The following is a 22,063-nucleotide window of genomic DNA, read 5'->3' on the forward strand; positions in this document are numbered from 1 at the left end:
TTTAATACCCAGCAAACGACTCGCTTTGTAAAGTTACATAGCAGGGATCTGTGCGAGAAAAAGTCGATCATTCGTTTTATAACCCAAAGGGGACCATAAAATATTGAACGTTAAAATGTGACATAATGTAACAGTATGACAATTTTTTTTTCTCCGGCATGTGCATGCCTGTGTACCTATACAAGGGAAGTCGTGCATAACCTTTAAGTTGATCGTAATACATAACTGCAACAACAAGTATGTTGACGACTTGGGTTAGTAAAAACAGTGTATTCCGTACGTTTTTTAAACATGATTAGGAATTTGTTGACTGGAAGCTATTAAAGAAGTTCTTAAAATTTTTGCGGGTCACCGCCTTTTCTGTAAATGGGGTAAATATTGTTATCCATTTAATCTTTTTCCTTAGTTGAATAATTCCTGCAGGTATTTGGTCTAAGCTTACTTCTTTTCCCCATTCAAGCTGTTTCATAGCTAATTTTACTTCCTCTTTATAATGCCCTGTTCACCTGTATTAGTAATTTCGGACTATTTCATCGCGTTTCCTTTTTTATAGATGAATATGTTGTCGTTTTCATCTTCTACTATTTCATATTGAGCTACACGATTAACAATTCCAAATCAAGAAAACACAAATAACACTCCGAATTATAATATACAACTAATACTCGAAAAATGAAGAGCAAGAGGTAGATAATCAGACAATTAAGATCAGCGCTACATGATGCACGCAATGCCACATTTGAACACTACATTCGTACATTGTCTAAAGAAGATCATTCACTATGGATAGCAACAAAAACACTTAAAGAGACCTGAACAATACAACCCACCAATTAAGAAAGATGACGTTAATTGATGAAGATCAGACCAGGAAAAAATGTCAACATTTTCAGAATACCAGATAATAATAATCAAGTAATAGAACACTGAAAACTTTTGTTTTTAACTGTACGCCCGTAAATGACTTATTATTTTTTAAATAACACTTAATATTGCACTTTTTTATTGCATTTTTTTTATTTTTCAAGATAATTCTTATAGGAATATATTTATTTATAACATACGGTCTTATGGTCTTATTACGGCTTTAAGATTATACGACCTAAATGTATCTTGTACCGCACTGCTAATTGAGAAATAAGTTTGTAATGCGATAAGAGGTCCGGATATACGAGACACCAGTGACTCATGCTGCACTGATAAAAATCCGACAGGAATCTGCATTTCTATAAAAAAAATAAATTAATTTGTTTTGTGTATTAATTTAGTTTAGGTCGAACAAGAGTTGCAGTAAAAGATTTTTTTAAATATAGAATGTAAACCATATTTCCAATGCTTTGTGAAAGAGAACCAGTTTATAATATTTCGGACGACGTAATAACACCTTATTTTAGAATATTGGTCAATGAATTGAAATCATTGTTCAAGAAACGAATTATTCATGTGCAGATGTTTTACTATAAAACATGTAAAACCAAAATCTCGATTAAAAAAGTTGCAACCAGCTACTCACGATGAATCTTAACCCCATTATTGATTTTACAAGTGATAAAATGGGTCGACACAAGACCAGTTTAAATCCTTACAACATTTAAACATAATAGTTGTATCTTGGTTTAATCAAATGAAAAGAAAAATTATACACAAGTACTAAAACCATAAACTATTCTCGATTATAACTTGGTGAAAAAGAGTGTTGATTTTAGTGGTCAAGTGGATTCTTACCAAAGCCCAATACGCAAAATTCTGAAGTGGTACCGGAAAGTGGTAGTGGAATTAATATTTAATACCGCATTTAATACCGCAGTAGTCAATGCTTAGTTGCTAAATAATAGAAAACGTTAAAAAAGCGACAACCTATCCTTGAGTTCAGACTGGAGTTCGCGAAGGCATTTGCAATTAAAGAAATGTTGTAACCCTCACGACCAGTTACATCCAAAAATACCATCCATCTCAAGCAAAGCGATGTAAATAATACAAAGAGAAGAAAGTGTACAAGATGTTACAAAATTTTAAGAAGAAGAATGACTAGTAGAAAGTTAAAACATACTCTGAAGAATGTGATGGCAATACTGCAATATGTCTAGTGTGCTTCAATGAAGCACATTAAAAAATAATTTTACTTATACAGGAACTATTATTGAGTAAAACCGTATTGTGCCTCAAGTGGCCTATAGTATTGAAAGTCGTAAGTTGATAGTTTCTAGTAGAACGTTTTATTGTTAATTACCTCCGTAAAAGTGAGTTATAGTATTTATAAAACGACGGATGTAAATAATATGCCTTCGACATCTAAAAAAGCTAGATGTGAACATAAACGTAGATTGACCACTGCTAAATTACAATCATTGTAAGAAGCATCTGGCGAGGACGATGTAGATTAAATGAATGGTGGAAGTGACTGACAAAATACTTGCACAAAGTCGTTCAGAAAAATCGAGGATTGCGTTTTGGAAAGAGACAACACAAACTTAAGAGACAGAATTTAACACTTTTTTTGGACTTATGTTCCATATGGGGACAATTAAGATGAACCGTCTCAATGACTACTAGAAAAGTATGGGTAACTTCTATAATAGTGTTGACTTGACTAGATAATTGCTCATAGCCCATATTAAGAAATAAGCGAATAGACAATCCTCACTTGTCAAAGAAACTGAAAAAACGTGAAGTGGTCTAAAAACTAAAAAGTCCCCTATTCAAACTGGTTTTTAATAAAAAATTTAATAATATGTTAAAGTTTTTTTAATATACCCTAAAACTGAAAGCGCAAAGAATCGATTGCAAATTACAAAATACTTGTAGAGTCATACTGTTTGGACAAGTACAGTTGTTTAAATAATCGCTTTCTGTCATAAACAAATTGAATAAATTGTAAAATATTTTTTGATCTGCTTGATATTTAGCACACTTCAATTGCCATAATTTCAAGTAGCTATATTACCTGTCGTTAGGCAAAAAACAAAGTTATTAACATTTATAAATTACTACAAACATAATATCTTAGAGTTTACGGTTTTTTGGAATTATAGCAATTATTTATGTATGTAAATTTGGTATTTCTCTACATAAAAAACTTTTTATGGTCTACAACTTTTATTTGAATTATTTTTCTTTAGAATGTTTACAAAACGTTTTATAAGCAAAAAATTATTTTTTTTGCCTTTTAAGGTTGTTTAAAAAAACAAAGCAAAATCAACTGTACGTCTTTACGAATTTTTCGTCAGCTACCCTTCATACTATTTAGAATTTAAATTTCTGTATAAGATTTTTTTAAACTATTTAGCGAGGTTCCGTGAACTACTTTCTTATGGCATGGTCAAAGTCAAATATTATTTTTTTATGTGATTAAGCCACAATTATTGCTCGTTATTGAGATGAAAATTACATTTTTAATTAAATAATATTTAACGTTCTGATTTCCACTATTATTTTACAATAACTTTGTTTATTGTACTAATTATGTAAACATGTGTATACACATTTTGTACAGAAAAACTTTTTTTGAGAACGATTTCCGGAATGGAAATCAAAATTTTAAACATTAACACAACCAATAATTAAGGCCTTAATTCCATAAAACCATAATATTTATCTCAAACTATTCATCGATAGCTTCGACTAAACAGGTTGTAAATTGAAATTTATGTAAAATATTCCCCTACGCGATTCTCTGGGCAAAAATATCTAGGTTGAATAAATATAACATCTAAACGAAGAAAAAAACCTGTTGAGACTGCAACTTGTGAGCAGGTAGTTTCAATGTCGTTATTTGAACTTGACCCAAAGCGATCGATATTTAGGTATCTAAAATATAATTTTAAGGATTAATACCGGCAACATCTATTGGTTCTAAAATGATGCCAAATACAGTTATTTTAATGCTCGATGTTAAAACGTAGGTTTGATGTAAAAAATTAAATATATAAAAAAAATCGGAATATTAAAAAACCGACAACAGTGCCAAGCCTACAAAGGTGCCCTAAACGAATATACACAATTTATAAATAGAAAATGATAGCAATTCTTGGTGATGCTAAATTACTGCAACGTGAAAAGAGTTCAAAAGGATAGTGGGATGTATATATATATATATATATATATATATATATATATATACATATATATATATATACATATATATATATATATATATATATACATATATATATATATATATATATATATATATATATATATATATATATATATATATATATATATATATATATATATATATATATATATACATCTAGCGGTTAATGTAAGCTCCGTTCTAAAACGGTATTATACTAACTCCAGTAGAATATACAACGTGTATTTTATTATCTGAGTAGCGCTTTATGTAGACTCCGACCAACACGTAGGATTAAGTGGACTCCACAAAAGGATAAACCATTTTTGGGATCCGTATTTACGATATTGCATATACTTCTAAACTCCTGCGATGTTGCCAATAATTGTATTAGTAGTAGATTTTCAAATTTTACAGCAAGTACATTCTGGAACTTGAAATTTATTTCAATATATATCAATTTAATCATGGAGGAATTTGAGGACTATTTGGCTAATTTGTGTAGTTAAATATAAATTGTTAACTGACATATACCTTTATTTTACTTTTTAGTTTTAGGCAAGGCGGTAATTTATATTACTTGCTTTATATATTTTCAAACGTAAGAAAGCGTGTATTATAAACTTGGAAAAGCGAAAATTTCCGTTTTTATTAATTAGTATTTTTTATTAAAATGCATTGGCATTAAAACATTTAGTACATGAATGTACGTATATCAAATAGAGTAATCGTGTAACAGTTTCTGAAATTAGAAGCCCCTTCGATAAGATTATAAAGTTTGTTACCACAAAAAATCTACTAGCATGCACAGAGATGACAGAGACCTACACAGAAGAAGATCTATTTTTAGCGAATGACAGGGTCATCTATGTAGCCAACCATTGGAAATACAAAATTTAAAGCTGTTGGTGTTCCGGACACGGAAAGTAAAGTAAGTATAAAAAGAGGTAAAAGTAAAATGAAAAGAAAAATAAAACACTTATATAATATGTAGACCTGAAAGTGCACCGGAGGGTTTGAAATAAGAATTTACCTAGGAATGAAATAAGAATTTACCTAATATAAAACAGATCTGAAAGAGAACAAAAAACAGATCAAAGAATTAATACAGATTAAGTACATCCTTAAGTAACATATCTCAAATCCGCCTGCAGTTTTGTTGGGTAGATCGAGTAGCTCGACAGAACTGTTGCCGGTCCCAAGCCCAAATAAAGGAGAGGGGATCTACAGCCCGTTTAGCACTCTACTGATAGACTTTAAAACAATACAGCTCATAGAAACAGAATTATGCCTCGGGACAGGAATGATTTCATGACGACGACTAACGGGAGAAAGAGGACAACGAATTTGTGGTAAACGAGAAATACACTTCGCATCGGTGCTTTGAACGTAAAGTCTCTACAAGAGAGCAGAAAATTACAAAAGAGCTTGTAGAAAAAAAATACAGACATGTGTGCGCTAAAAGATACAAAGAAAAAAGGAAAAGGGTCAAATTATTATAGATGACCATCTCATGATTTACAGTGGTGTTGCCAAAGAAACCAGAGCCAGAGAAGGAGTCTCTCTGTTAGTACACAAAAATTTTTTACACCAAGTATAAAAATAGTAAATGTAAAAATTAAACTGGATGTTCAGACTGTAATAAACGAGACCCCAAATGATAAATATAAAATCATTATGGGTGATTTTAACGCCCGTGTTGGCAATGATTTAGTTCCAGGGATAAAACAGCGATATAACGAAAATATCAGAAATGAAAACGGAAACCTTCAAACGGACCTCTGCAGCAAAAACCAGATACGTAATAATAATACATTTTTCCCTCACAAAGAACAATACAAATACATTTTTGAAAACAGTAGAGGACAAAGATCTATTATAGACTATATTCTGTTGAATAGAGAGCACTAACATCAGCAGAAATAGAAAGCGATCACAAATTGGTATTGTGCCGAATGAAAACACATATATGTGATAACAAAACACCGAAATACACCACAAAGATAAAAGTCGAAAGCTTACAGGATGACTCCACAAGATACCTATTCCAGAAAATAAGAACCGAAAAAAACAGAAAAACATATATCACAGAAAGTGATGGAGTCGAAGAAAGCTGGGCAAAAGTTAAGTCTAATATCTTAGCCTCGGCCAAGAAAGTTCTTGGTAAAAGAAATATAAATAAAGTGAAGGAAAAATGTAAAGAAAACAAAAAAGCTTACCTGAAATACATGTCAACCAAAACACAAGAGGCATAACATAATTACAAGACAATTAGAAACGAAAAATATGCACTTATAAGAAAAATAAAAAATGGTCACTGGGAACGTTTTTCGAAAGAAATGGAACATAATTTTTCTTGTCTGCAAAAGGAAATATAGCGCTTCATCAGACGTCAAAGAACGGAGGTAAAGTAACTAATAGAACTAAAATACATAGAAAATGATACGTGGATTGACTACATAAAAAAGCTATATACAGGAGAAAAACAAACGACGCTAGAACCGGAAACATCAGAAATTACAACATATAAAGAACTTAATATAAATGTACAGGAAGTTCGGAAAATACTTGAAAACCTGAGGAACAGAAAAGCAGCAGGTAAAGACGGGATACCAAACGAATACTGAAATATTGTGGAGCAGCAATGACAAATGAATGAAAAATTAACAACATTAATTAATAAAATTATAAAACACAATAAAATGCCAGAAGAATGTAGAAAGAGCGAACTAACTCTACTATTTAAAAAAGGAGATAAAAACAGACAAAAAACTACAGAGGTATAAACTTGTTAAATACTACGCTAAAACTTACAACTAAAATTTTACAAGTGCTAATTAATCACAATATAAGTTTAGCAGATGAACAACCGGGTTTTTTTAGTGGTAGATCGTGTACAGATGCAAAATTCGTGATAAAGCAAATTACTGAGAAATCACTGAAGTATAATAGACCAGCATTCCTGTGTCTGATTGACCTAAAGAAAGCGTTTTACAGGGTAAGACTGAAAGATGTAATCCATCTTCTGTATAATAAAGAAGCTACCCTAAATATTATAAAAACTATCGAAAACATCGACCAAAACAACAAAATTGAAGTCAGAATAGAGGGACAACTTACAGAATCTATAGAAATAGGCAGCAGAATAAGACAAGGGGATTCGTTGAGATTTAGCCCCATGCTTTTCAATTTGATCATGGATCAAATCATCAAAAGCGTTAACAAACGAAGAGGATACAGAATGGGAAACAAAGAAATTAAAATACTCCGTTACGCAGATGACGCAATATTAATAGCCCAAGATGAAGATAGTTTGCAAAGACTGGTCCACAAATTTAACATAAGAGCAAAAGAATTTAATATGACAATCTCATCTCAGAAAACTAAAACAATAGTAATCAGCAAAGGACCACAGATGTAAAATAGAAATTGATGGCATTAGCAGAAACAAGACCCGACACAGCCACAACGCAAAGAATAATGGACGCGGCAGAGATGAGAGTACTGAGAAGAATTACAGGAAATACTCTGAGAAATCGAAAAGAAAATGTAACGTATAGTGTATAGATGAATGGATACAAAATAGAAAAAAATAATGGAATAACCACATAGGTAATGGAAATAAAATACCTGGCATTATGAATTTATTATGACAATTTCATCTCAGAAAACTAAAACAATAGTAGTCAGCAAAGAACCAACTAGATGTCAAATAGAAATTGATGGGATCAGTATTGCACAAATAATGAAAATAAAATACCTGGGAATTACACTGTCTAGCTACGGAGAACTGGACAAAGAAGTGAGAGATCAAGTACTAAAAGCAAATAGACTGGCAGGATGCCTTAATAACACTATATGGCTAAACAGACACATTAACACTGAGATAATATCAATTTATAAAGCCAGTGTAAGACATATAATGACATATGCCTCAGAAACAAGACCCGACACAGCCACAACGCAAAGAATAATGGAAAAGGCAGAGATGAGAGTACTGAGAACAATTATAGGAAATACGCTGAGAAATCAAAAGAGAAGTGAAGACATTAGAAGAAAATGTAACGTAAAGTATATAAATGAATTGACACAAAATAGAAAAAAAGAATGGAATAATCACATAAGCAGAATGGAGGAGACCCGTGACGTCAAAATTGCAAGAGATAAGTCACGAATCGGCAGAAGAAGTATCGGACGATCGCGCAAAAGATGAAGTGATAACCTTCCATAGAGGTATTATTCCGCCAATGAACAAGTAAAATTGCTTATAAAGAGAAATAATAACAAGAAAAAAAAGTAACATCTCTCAGATAAATAAGCGGAACATAAGAAACTGAGTATAAACGTGAAATTCCAGAATTAACATTAAATAAATTACCGCAAATCGTACGAACTGAAATAAGTGTTATTTTCTGCACATACATATATATATATATATATATATATATATATATATATATATATATATATATATATATATATATAATATAATAAGAACTATATTTAAACCAAGTGACAGAAAAAAAATTATATATACATTTACTTCTAAATGATTAACGTCTATAAAATTATTATTACAGTTAAAGCTTATAAAAGCGACAAAATTTTTAAAACAATTAGACCGAACATAATATCATAACTGTAAAACATAATATATACGGAAAAAATAAAGAAATAGATATGTTTAGTGGTTATGAAACCGCTTGTCGTCTGCCATGAATTTTATTACAGAATCAAGTTACCATAAGACACCGAAATATTTTGTCTGAGTAATAACTTACTACGATAAAAAGAAATAAAATACTTTTATAATACACAACGTTATAAAGGTGAAACTAAAAGATATACATATAATATAATAATGATATATATGATGATTCATAAACGCATGTTAATAACAATTGGTAATAAAGACATAAAGATACCCACTAGAAAGTTTATAATTTCAAAACGACAGTAAAATAACGTTCAATTAAGGTTCAAATCGCGACATAATATGAAATAATTCAACAGCAAGTAAAAGTACTTTTTCTTTACCTATTTCTTTGTCGTCTTCTGAATCTTCATTTCCATTCGTTCCTATCTAAGCACATGTTATCCACAAGGTACTTCTTCATTTTGTATTCACTACTCTTTTTGCTATGGCTTTCGTCATTTTATTTATTCATATCGTTCTCACTCATAACACATATTGGGTAGTTTATTGTTTCAATAAACTTTTTCTGTTTATATCCGTATCATATAAGTTTTCTAGTTATTATAGCGTATATAGTGTATGTTAATTCCATTGTATTTCTTATATTTTCAATATTAATTCCAATCAAGATTTTCGAGCAGCTCTGAACCATTGGCCCATTTTTGTTGCTTTTGTCACTGTTTCTCCTTTCTTTTAACTACATCTTTTCTCCACGTTGATCGGTCTTCTACATATCTGCAATCAAATAAAATATTAACTTTTTGAGATATCCGAATATCATTATAAGAGCTTTCTTCATTCAGTATCTGTTCTTAATCAATACGGATTTGTAGCATTATACTAATAATGCCTTATTTGTTTTATTCATTCTTCGTAATTTGCATCAATATATTAAAATAGGTCTGAAGTTTGTATTATGCACTTTATTCCTTCAGTGACGGTATTATTAACTGTGATTATTGATCCAATAATATTTAAGTGTTCCATACTTTTGAAATTGCAGTTGTAGACTTTTTTGTTTTATCTAGATTTATTTAATTGGTGTCTTCTGTGTATTTGCTTGTATTTGGTTTTCACTTCGTTGATGTTTTAGTTTCTTATGAAATCGATATCATCAGCATTATGTTAGGACCTGCTTTGTACATTGGATCGTTAACGGATTACATGTTAAATGGACGTTATATCTATTTTGGTAAGCTGTTCGTTAATTTTTTAACTATTTGAATCGAGAATTTGTATTTTATTAGATCTCTGGTTTATTTATTTTACATGTCTGATGATTTGTTTCCTGTATCGTTACTACAAGGATTTTGCTGGATACCGACATAGGGAACCTGGTGGTACGTACATGATGTTTTGATTACCAACAGTAGAAAATTTGTCCTGCTGTAAAATCATGATTATTTTTCTAGAAAATATAATGTTGTTTAATAATAATAAAGTTGTTTCACTTTGCTTTCTCCATCGAGGTCGCAGTGAGACTGCTACCATTATACCTTCTGGTATTTAATATTTTGCCGATCAAGCAACACTTCCTATAGTCATTAACTTGGTACTGATATCTCTACTCCCCGATTTCAGCAAGCAGTCACCAAACTATTAAAACTGCTACATTCATGCCTCCTATTCAGTGGCGGCTCGTGGCTTGAGAGACAAGGTCGGCAAGGTATTTTTTGTCTCCTCAGATAGGTATACCGTCTAATATAGACGTAAATCATCATAGAAGTCATCATCATAGAAGTAAATCATCATAGGAGATTTTTTGTTTTCTTGTTTTTTGTTTTTTTTTTCCTATAAATTTAGAACCTAAACATATTTATAAATTAACTCAAGTCTACGTTGTGTTTGGAAGTAACAAAATGGGTTATAATTTTTTTAATTGAGAGATTTTAAAAGTTTTTCTATTGATATTTGAGACAAGCTTGACATTCTCTCTTGTTTCATGGTATTTCGATAATAAGTTTTGATTCTTTTGAGGCAAGAGAAATCTCGTTCATTTGAGGCAGACGTTGGTGGTAATGAGAGAATTAATGACAATAATTTATTAATTTCGGTAACAGTTTGTTGTAATGAATTGCAGTATATAAAATTATATATATCTTGTAACTTATCCCATCTTCCGAAAAAATTTGGATCAGCATATAAAACTTTTAATTCGTTTTCTAATTTTATTTTATTAAAGAATGATGGATAATTTTTAATTAACCTTTCTAATAAATATCTTGGAAATTCTTTGGCGTAACTTTTAAATTTTGAATCGTGAAAGAGGTCAAAAATTTGCAAATCTTCAAAATTCAAAAAACGAGTATCTATTTGCATAATAATAGTATCCAAAATTTCAAAATATACTCGTTTTTCGATATCTGTTTCTGTGTCATGCCTTTGTCTTTTTTTTGGGGGTTCGGAAATATCAAGCGAGTCCAAAACTTCACTGCGTATATACTGGAAATTACTATCATTACGAAAATCTCTGAGATTTTGCACCAGTCTTGTTATTCTATTTTTGGAATGAATAATGTCAGTTAACTGATTTTGAACAACATTGAATATCAAATGGGTTTGGGTAAACACTTTCTTAAAAATATTTAAAAGTATGTTAAAAGAATAATCATTTAATAAAGTTTTCAAACCGATTGCTTCACAGATCGAGATATCATCACTTTGAAAATCGTCGCATTCAATAATAAAATCAAAAACTTCCAAAAGCTTCAAAAATTTAACTTTAAATACACAGAAGAAATAATTATATGCAGAAGAAACACAAATTAAAAAACGTTATCCACTTATGGTACGCAAGAGAGATACCTCTAGGAAAAATCAAAACGACCGAAAATATATACCAAAATAACACAATAAAAGTAAAAGTAGAAAAAGAACCAACCGACCGTAATAAAGCTGATAATGGGATAAGACAGAGATATTTTCTGAGTCCTCTATTGTTCAACCTGATTATGGATGAAATAATAAAAAAGTAAGAACTAAAAAAAGATACCAAATGGAAGAAAAACAAATTAAAATAATCTGATGTGCAAACGACGCAATACTACTCTTTCAAAATGAAGATGATTTACAACGTATGCTGCACCAATTTCATATAACTGCCAGAAAATTTAACATGTTAATTTCCCCAAAAGAGACAAAATTCATGGTTACAACAGCAAATTTACTAAGATGTTAATTAATTAATTGGAGCTGAAAGGTCAGATAATAGAACAAGTGATGGAGTTTAAATATCTAGCCATCACATTATCTAGCTACGGAAAGCTCGAAACTAAAGTGGAAGATCCAGTGAATAGAGCAAATAGAGCCGCAGGCTGCCTAAATGAAACAATATGAAGCAATAAAACTATCGGTAAAGAAACGAAAGGCAGAATTTACAAAACAGTCATCAGACCAATGACATACGCGGCAGAAACAGGACCTGACACAGAGAGGACAAAAAGGATATTAGAAACATCAGAGATGAAAACACTTAGAAAAATTGATGGTAAGACACTATGGGACAGAGCTAGAAGTACAGATATACGACGTAGATGCAAGGTGGAGAACATCAAGAACTGGTTAAGAAATAGAAGAGTAGAATGGAACGATCATATAAGCCGAATGACAACAAATAGAGTAGTAAAGACGGCAAGAGATGGTTAACCCGTAGGAAGACGATCAGTAGGAAGATCACGAAAACGATGGAACGGCAACTTACTGGAGGCACATTGAAAAATGACAGTCATGTCTATATAAAAAGAAGAAGAAGAAGAAGACACAGGATAAACATTAAAATTGCTGCAAGAAAGATAAAATAAATCAGTCATATTAATGTAGAATAGCAGAGGACAGAGTGTTTAGAGAAAATAATGAATCAGTCATATTAATGTAGAATAGTAGAGGACAGAGTATTTGTCATAGCTTTGGACAAGTGCCCAATTAAAAAAAGAACACAGGTTGTCCAAAAAAGATGGAACTCTAAAAAGAAAATAGAATAGATTTAAAAAAATAAAAGCATAAACATGTCTTTTCCTACTTTTTTAATATTAAAAATTCGTAAATACAACATTGAATTAAAATGTAACCTTTGATAATCTGTGATAAACCCATCACCTGAACAGTGGCGCCGATATATGTAGTTGAAATTGTTTACACTTATTTTAACTGTTTATTTTGTTATTATCTAGATATGAGTTGCGACCGATATCACAAACTTATTTAATTTTCATAAAGAGGCTCTTTAATACCTAAAATTATTACTATACAAATCTGATTCGAAATATCGTCAAAAAGTAATACACGGCATGTAAAATTTAAATTTTTAATAAAAAGTAAAAGATTAGGCATTACTTATGGGATTCAAAGAACGAGCGTTAAGGAAGATTGAAGTACTAATAAGATCACCGCAATCGGGCATACTCCGGGTAATGATGAATTAATTAATCGGCTAATTCTTCAGTCACCCCTTTAATATGATTTTGTCAAATTGGTCCTTTTTAGGACCAAATATTCTAATAACATATGTCTATAACTGTTAAGGGTATATCTAGAGATCAAGAAACTTTACTTTACTTAAACTTATCAGACATATGAGCTAAATACGAATGTAACTTACTTCTAGTGCAGGAAACACATATAGGGCCTAACCTAGGGTATTTGGTATATAGCTGATCGCTGAAAACCACATCATAGATATAGACATGCTATTTCTGTCGGAAAAGAAGCAAAGAATAACTTAAAGTAAGAAAGGACAAAACCAGTCAGCCGAGAGAACCTTTTAACGATGTTGAGCTTGGATCCACCATCTACAAATGTAATGAAAAATAATACAACTACCGACATTGAGGATTCGAGCACAAAGCTTATTACGAAACCTGGACCAAAAACACTCTACAATGGCTTATCCGGATGATGAACAACTGTATTCAAATTATGGAGATACCCAAAATTTAGAGACAAGCCAAAGTTGTTACCTTGCTTAAACCTGGCAAAAAAAAGACCGGGTACGAAAAATATCCGGTATCAGGGGTGGTATTTTTCAATCTAAATGCCGCTTACGACACCTTAAATTACAGAATATTTCTTAAAAAACTATATGATATCCCCTTAGATAACAAGCTCACTTACATTGTCTGCGTATGCCAATATAAGAGAATATTTTTTGTATCACTCACTGGTAAGAATAGCAGATGAAGAACGGTCTCGCTTGGGGTAGCATAAAGGCACCTACACTGTATAACATTTAGACAAACAAACGATCCATATCGGTAGATACTAGGACTTCTATTATATAGACGAGACACCTAATATTGCACAATAAAAATAAACTATGAATCAATTTTCAGCCAAAACCCCTGAAAAACTCGTGGGTGTTCCTTCAATTTCTTCAACATAGACGTTTTCACAAAACTGAACATCCAATCTTGTCATAAAATCATTTAACTGTAGACTTCCTATCAATTCCTTAGAAATAGTTTGTATCACACCGGGTCAGTCACAGATTATTGTTTAAAACTAAAAGATAAATTGAGGACCAGAAATAATATTCTTCGCAAGCTTGTCAGCTAAAAATGAGGCGCACGTCATTCCGCCCTTTAAACATAGACGCTTGTACTATATGCTTCTGCTGCCGAATATACCTTGTTAGACAAATTAACTATTCTTTCTTTTTGTGCACACTACTACCCATTTTAACACAAAAATATCTATTGTAGCACTTAACCATATTTATTTTGAGATAGCCTTTTATCGAGATATCATATGTAGTACACAAATAAGACCAGAACTAAAATATTAAAAAAGCTTTATACAATATATCGCAGAAGATTGGATAAAATAAAAGTAGTTTTTATTAATCAGATGCTTACATAAAATGTACAAAGACATTGAACGAAGATGTAGGTGTTTGTCCTTACACCTTTGTCCTGATGGCTTTGTTTCACGCACCAGTAATAGGTCGCTGGTTTTTTCCCTTGGGGACCAAGGTTTTTCCTTAGGGAAATAGGTTCACTTTATATATATATATATATATATATATATATATATATATATATATATATATATATATTTCTTTGAAGGACCACCCAGAAAACTGGGAAAAATGAAGATTCGAAAAGAACATTTGAACAAATATATTTAGACAAATACAATGTATTTTAAACGCCGATAACTTGCATATGATACACACTTGTCGGTGATACAATATTGACACGAACTTATTAATATACCGACTGGTTTAAAACACTAATATGCCGCTAGGGCGAGTAGAGCCTGACGCTCCTTCAGTGCTGGAATTTGAACTGATACTGATGTCCACTCTCTCCCCTCAATCACAAACATTCCGAAATCTCCCCCCTGACCCCTCAACGTATTAAAAGATATGTTTATTTTTCAAATACCTTTAACTTTCAAATCATTGATAAAAACTACCTGATAAGGGTATTTGTCTCAACTTGCGGAATTTTGAAATGCGTCAGAGTGTAATTTGGAAAATACTAATCCTTTCATTGTTACGATTCTATGAAGGTTTTAGAAACTTGTGTAGAAAGTTATTTAAATGCAAGATAACGACGCTTTACAGATTATTAGTTAGTACAAAGAAATTTTATATATCTAAACTAATATACAGTATGATACAAAAATAAACTAAATAATATGATACAAAAATAGACTAAAAATATTAAGTATTGTTGTTACGCAACATAGTCCCCCCGTTGATGTGACCTACATCTAAATGAGTATGGGGTAAAGGACATACTTTAACAACAGATCTTATAAATGTTCCGTCTTTAGTTCTTAGTTTTACAGTTCTAACCCTGCCGTCTTTACCTGGCAGTGTTTCGATTACTCTTGCCAGTGGCCATTTTAGAGGAGGAGCGTTATCATCGATTAGGAGTACAAGATCATCGACTTTAATGTTTTCTTGGGGCAGAAACCATTTGGGCTTATTTTGGAGGCGATTTAAATAATCCCTAGACCAACATTTCCAGAAATGCTGCTGAATTTTGCTGCATTTCTGCCACAGTGATAAACTATTTTCGGATTTTGTCGAGATATCTTTTTCTGGATAGGAAGTCATGCTGCTTCCAATGAGAAAATGAGCGGGGGTTAGAAAAGAAAAATCATTTGGACTGTCTGACAATGGACAGAGGGGTCGTGAATTTAAAACAGCTTCTATTTGAGCCAAAATAGTGGTTAATTCCTCAAATGTAAAAATATTATTGCCCATCATCCTTACTAAATGATACTTGCAGCTCCCAAAAAAAAGCTGCTTCCCAAATTCCACCCTGATGTGGAGATCGAGGTGCAATGAACTTCCACTCAATTAATGTTGAGGCTGCGAATTCTTTTATGGTAGGTAGAACATCCGTTCCCATAAAAAAGTCATAAAGCTCTTTTAACTGATTACGAGCTCCAAGAAAGTTGGACGCATTGTTCGAATAAATGGTTTTAGGAATACCTCTGCGTGAAATGAATCTTTTTAACGTTAGTAGGAATGCTTCGGTGCTAAGACTGGACACTAGCTCTATATGGACTGCCTTAGTGACGAGGCATACGAATACTGCTATATAAGCCTTACAAATGGGAGCACGTCGCAGTTTTGAAGATTTTATTTGAAATGGGCCCCCGTAGTCGATGCCGACATTTGTGAATGGTCGAGAGACCTGAAACCGTTCTTTGGGTAGATCGGCCATTATTTGATGAGCTGGTCTTGCGTTAAATCTGTAACAGTTCTTACATTTGTAGATGATCCTCTTGATTTCTCTCAGTCCATCAAGAGGCCAATAAGTGAGTCTAATATTTGACAATGTATTTTGAGGGCCTGTGTGCAATAGGCGAATGTGTTCTCTTTCAAGTAACGATCTAACTACCTGGCATTTTGTAGGAAGAAGAAGTGGAAATTTTTGATTATACGAAACATTTGCATTGCGAAGTCGTCCATCAACTCTTATTAAATCAGATGCGTCTATAAATGGATTCAATTTTAAGATAGCCTTATTTTTTATTGTTTTTTGATGCTTTAAGTCTTTAAATTCTGATTGAAAGAATGTTAGTTAAATGATTTTAACTATTCTCTGCTCGGCTTCTATCAATTCGGAAGCCGAAAGTACACCATTTCTTTTGTTTTCTTTATTTTTAAGATTGTAAATATACCTATTGCAATATGCAATTACTCTTTGTAACCGAGTGAAAGATGAGAATTTACAAAAAGTTGTATATAGAGTAGGTTTCGAATTATTTACAGCGTGTAAAGTGGCTTTTCTTTCAGGGATATCTGTTATATCAATATTTGGAACAAATTCATTAAATTTAGTGGTTGCGTTCATTAGAAAATGGGGCCCATGCCACCATAATGTATTGTCTACCAGCAGGGCCGGTGTGGTACCGCGAGACAGAATATCTGCTGGGTTATCTTTAGAACTTACGTGATTCCATAAATAAGTTCGCGTTAACTTCTGTATTTGAGTTATACGGTTTGCTACGAAGATTGACCAACGAGAAGGGTGAGAATTTATCCATGCAAGTACAATTTGGGAGTCTGTCCAGAGCCTAACCGAAGCTATGGAAGAAACCTTTGGTAAAATAATAAGAAAGATATTTGAAATCAGGGTAGAAAGCAAAACAGCCCCTAATAATTCAAGTCTGGGTAAGGAAATGGTTTTTAGCGGAGCTACACGACTCTTTGAAGTAATTAAGTTGCATGAAACGATTCCATTTTCATGTAAAACCCGTAAATAAATACAAGCGCCATATGCCTTCATACTTGCATCGCAGAAACCATGAATTTCAATTCGAGAAATATTGAGCGGATTGAGCAGAGGTCTAGAGATTGTGAGTTTTGCAAGATCAGGAATGTGAGCTAGAAAATTCAACCATTCTGATGAAATTTCTCCTGTGAGTTTGTCATCCCAATTTAAGTTACATATCCAAATTTTTTGCATTAACAACTTGGCAGATACAGTAATCGGATTTATTAGACCAAGAGGATCAAAAATAGAAGAGATAATTGATAGAACTTCTCTTTTTGTGTATTTTGGTTCACTAGAAATGTCAGGAAGAGAGATAGAGAACATGTCAGACTGAGAATTCCAACATATTCCAAGAACTTTATTTGACGAATTGTCGGGTTTTATTACATAATTAGATTTTTGAGATTCAGAGGAAATAGAGTCGAGAAACTCGGAAGAATTAGAACTCCATTTATGGAGTGGTATCCCAGCGGAATTTAGACTCGTAGAAAGTTGCTTATAAGTCTTGTACAAAGTCTCGATATCATTTGCACCATGTAAAATATCATCTACATAACAAGAATTTTCTAGAGCATCAGCAGCTAATGGGTATTTTTCTTTATTTCGAACTGTCAACTCTTTAAGACACCTAGTACTTAAAAAACTAGCTGAGTTTGTGCCGTAGGTCACGGTCTGAAGTTCTAGACATTTTAATTCTTCTTGCGGGGAATTGCGCCACAGAATGTTTAGTAGAAATGTCTGTTTTGGGTTGATTCTTATTTGCCTAAACATCTTTTCGATGTCGGCGATAAGAGTATATTTGTAAAGTCTAAAGCGAATTAGAATTTCAAACAAATCAGGTTGTACAGTATAACCTTTGAGCATAATATCGTTGGGAGACACATTTGAGGTTGATTTCATTGATCCATCAAATACAACCCTGAGTCGAGTAGTTAAGCTATCATGCTTGAAAACACAATGATGTGGGAGAAAAAACTTATGTTCGGACGATTCATTAAGCTTATAAAGGGGAACGTATTTACAATGCCCTAAAGAAACATATCCTGATATGAATTCTGTGTACAGATGCCGTAACTCGTCTGATTTGTTAAGCCTTTTTTCAAGATTGAAAAAACGTCTTTTTGCCAAATGAAATGATTCACCTAATTTTTGATATTCATTAGGAGTCTTCAGAGGTAGGTCTACTTTAAATCTGCCACTAGGAAGAATTGTTAGTGAAGATTTGAATATGTCCTCAGCTCGCTGTTCTGAGGGAGTTAATGTTTTTACATGAATAGAAGTGAGTGGTTTAGTCTCTTCTATTTCCCAAAAATTCTTTAAAAGAGAATCAAGATCAGCAGTTTGTACGTGTAACGAAATATTTGAATAATGTGAGTGTGCATTATTCGTTGAAGGAGTCGCGTTTGATCCTAACATTGTATAACGAGAGTATGGGATATTTCCACCTACAATATAACCCAAATGAGTGTTTTGAAGAATAGGAAGGTTGGGGCCTAATTTTATTAAGCCGTAAGTAACTAGGTCAAAATAAATATCAGCTCCTAAAAGCATGTCTACGTCCGACGGGGTACAGAAATGTGGGTCTGCAAGTTTTATATTTTTTGGTATTTTTAATAAATTTAAATCCAGCGCGACTTGTGGATGCTGGCACGTAATGCTTTCGAGGACAGCACAGGACAGATTAAAGTTTTTACCAGGATATGTGTTTGAATAGATTTTAAGGTCTACCATCTTGTTTGAAACAGAAGAAGTTTGAGCTATACCTGATATTTGAAGATTTCTGGTATAGGGTGAATAACAAATTCTTTTGGCTAACCTGTCTGTTATGAACGAAACTTGGCTACCGGAGTCTGTTAAACAACGAACAGAGATGGGATTGTTTTCAACATCGTAAACAGTTACCAAAGCAGTTGCGAGTAAAATTTGCAGATTGTTCGAATATACAGAGTGGGACGAAATATTGCTCGGCCCTGGAAGATTTTGCATATCTGGTGAACCTTGCGGAATTGCATTTGGAACAGAGTTGTTCTGCGAATTTGCATGAATATTCTCCGAAGTGGATTGAGACGAATGCTGATTTGGACGTTGATGACGTGAATTCCGAACAAATTGATTTTGGGCGGGTTGACTTTCATAATTCGATCTATACGAACTTTGCCGTGAAATATTTTCCGACGGGTGCGAAATGTGAAGCAAAGAGTGATGTCTCTTATTGCAGGTTTTGCAATTCGAAGATGAGGAACAAGAATTAGACATATGACCACTAGCAAGGCAATTGAGACAAAAACCTTTGTTTTTTACTTTTTGCATACGCTCTTGAGCGGACAAATTTAAAAATTGTTGGCAAGAGTATACTTTATGTGAGTTAGAATTGCATACGAAACATTTAAAAGATGTATCTCTATTATTTATAGAAATATGAAGAGACGGTTTTGATTTATAAACTGTTTTCTCTTCAAAGATCAAATTTTCCAATATCTTACATTTCTTTTCAATAAAATTCAAAAACTCATCTATTGTAGGAAGTTCGTTAAAATCTCTTTCGGATTCAAAGGATCGTTTCATATTAAAATCTAATTTTTGTGTAAATATATGAATTAAAATTAAATCTGCAAGATTGTCGGAGATATTTAAATTATTTAGCGCACTTAAATTCTTTTTTACGTGAGTTAAGAATTTTCGCAAGTTTTGAGCAGTATTTTTTGTTAATGAAGGAACGTTCAAAAGTTGTTTTAAATAAGTGTTAATTATTAAACATTTGTTTTCAAATCTATTCTTAAGTGTATCGAGCGCAACGGAAAAATTTGAGCCTACAACTTCCAAATTTTCAATTAGTTGTAGAGGCTCGTTCTTGAGAATTGATTTTAAATAAATTAGTTTTTCAATATCTGAAAGATTTAAATCATCTACGATAAGTTTGGTAAACATCTCGATAAAACTAGGCCAATTTGCTATATTTCCATCGAAATGTGGAATTTTATTTCCGGTAGGCGGATATGATGGTTATTTGAATGATTTTGTTGAGCTGAGGTGCTCACAACAGAATTTACTGAAATTGTATCAATTTTATTCTTTAGAGCTGATCCTAACGTTAAAAATCTGTCTTCTACGTCTGCCATGTCAACAGAAAATTCATCATCTATTGTCTCTAATTCATTTTGAACCTCGAGATATTTGTCAAAAACTTTTGATAGATAGTCTTTTCTAAAAATTAATTCATTTTTTGAAATATTACTTTTTTCATTTTCTTTAAACCAATTCTCCAATCTAGTTATCGATGCTTTACTTCGACCTCTTGCCTTAACAAGATCATCTTTTACTTTAACAATATCATCAACCGTTTTATCCATGATTAGCTGATTGAATTAGATTAAGATTTAGTAAGCGAGAAATATGTGAAAGAATTTGATCTTTAAATTGAAAAAACAGAAGAATAGTAATAAACACAGAGATATAGCGAAAATATGAGAATTTACACTAAAAATCGAAAATATAAGTAAAAGGATATAATAGTTATAAAAATAATAGCGAATTAACGAAAATGTTCAATAAATGTTCAAAAGAGTTTATAGTATGCATTTCACAAATGATACTAAAATTAAAAAACTTACAGTTTGTTGAGTGTGATGCTAGGCGTTAAATCAGCTACCAGGATGAAGGAGTCTGGAGGCGTCCTACTGGAAGATGCTGCAGATGCTGCGTTGATGTATAACTTGAAGATGAGACATGCGAAGATCTCTGATTCGAAGTTGAAATGTGAAGAAGTCCGGTTCGAAGGAACATGAACGAAGATGTAGGTGTTTGTCCTTACACCTTTGTCCTGATGGCTTTGTTTCACGCACCTGTAATAGGTCGCTGGTTTTTTCCCTTGGGGAACAAGGTTTTTCCTTAGGGAAATAGGTTCACTTTATATATATATTTCTTTGAAGGACCACCCAGAAAACTGGGAAAAATGAAGATTCGAAAAGAACGTTTGAACAAATATATTTAAACAAATACAATGTATTTTAAACGCCGATAACTTGCATATGATACACACTTGTCGGTGATACAATATTGACACGAACTTATTAATATACCGACTGGTTTAAAACACTAATATGCCGCTAGGGCGAGTAGAGCCTGACGCTCCTTCAGTGCTGGAATTTGAACTGATACTGATGTCCACTCTCTCCCCTCAATCACAAACATTCCGAAATCTCCCCCCTGACCCCTCAACGTATTAAAAGATATGTTTATTTTTCAAATACCTTTAACTTTCAAATCATTGATAAAAACTACCTGATATAAGGGTATTTGTCTCAACTTGCGGAATTTTGAAATGCGTCAGAGTGTAATTTGGAAAATACTAATCCTTTCATTGTTACGATTCTATGAAGGTTTTAGAAACTTGTGTAGAAAGTTATTTAAATGCTTTACAGATTATTAGTTAGTACAAAGAAATTTTATATATCTAAACTAATATACAGTATGATACAAAAATAAACTAAATAATATGATACAAAAATAGACTAAAAATATTAAGTATTGTTGTTACGCAACAGACATACTCACGTAAAC

General features: G+C 32.3%; 1 protein-coding gene across 1 annotated transcript; it reads right to left on the minus strand.

The window, feature by feature from the left end:
* Positions 1-15,970: 15,970 nt before the first annotated feature.
* On the minus strand, positions 15,971-20,853 carry LOC140446500 (uncharacterized). The gene is made up of 3 exons (XM_072539055.1): positions 20,739-20,853; positions 17,518-20,076; positions 15,971-16,719 (listed from the first exon to the last, which is right to left on the minus strand). The coding sequence occupies exons 1-3, from the start codon at positions 20,851-20,853 to the stop codon at positions 15,971-15,973; spliced, it is 3,423 nt and encodes a 1,140-aa protein (XP_072395156.1).
* Between the last annotated feature and the right edge of the window lie 1,210 nt (positions 20,854-22,063).

This window comes from Diabrotica undecimpunctata, chromosome 7, assembly GCF_040954645.1.
Source record: "Diabrotica undecimpunctata isolate CICGRU chromosome 7, icDiaUnde3, whole genome shotgun sequence".
Classification (NCBI taxonomy): Eukaryota; Metazoa; Arthropoda; class Insecta; order Coleoptera; family Chrysomelidae; genus Diabrotica; species Diabrotica undecimpunctata.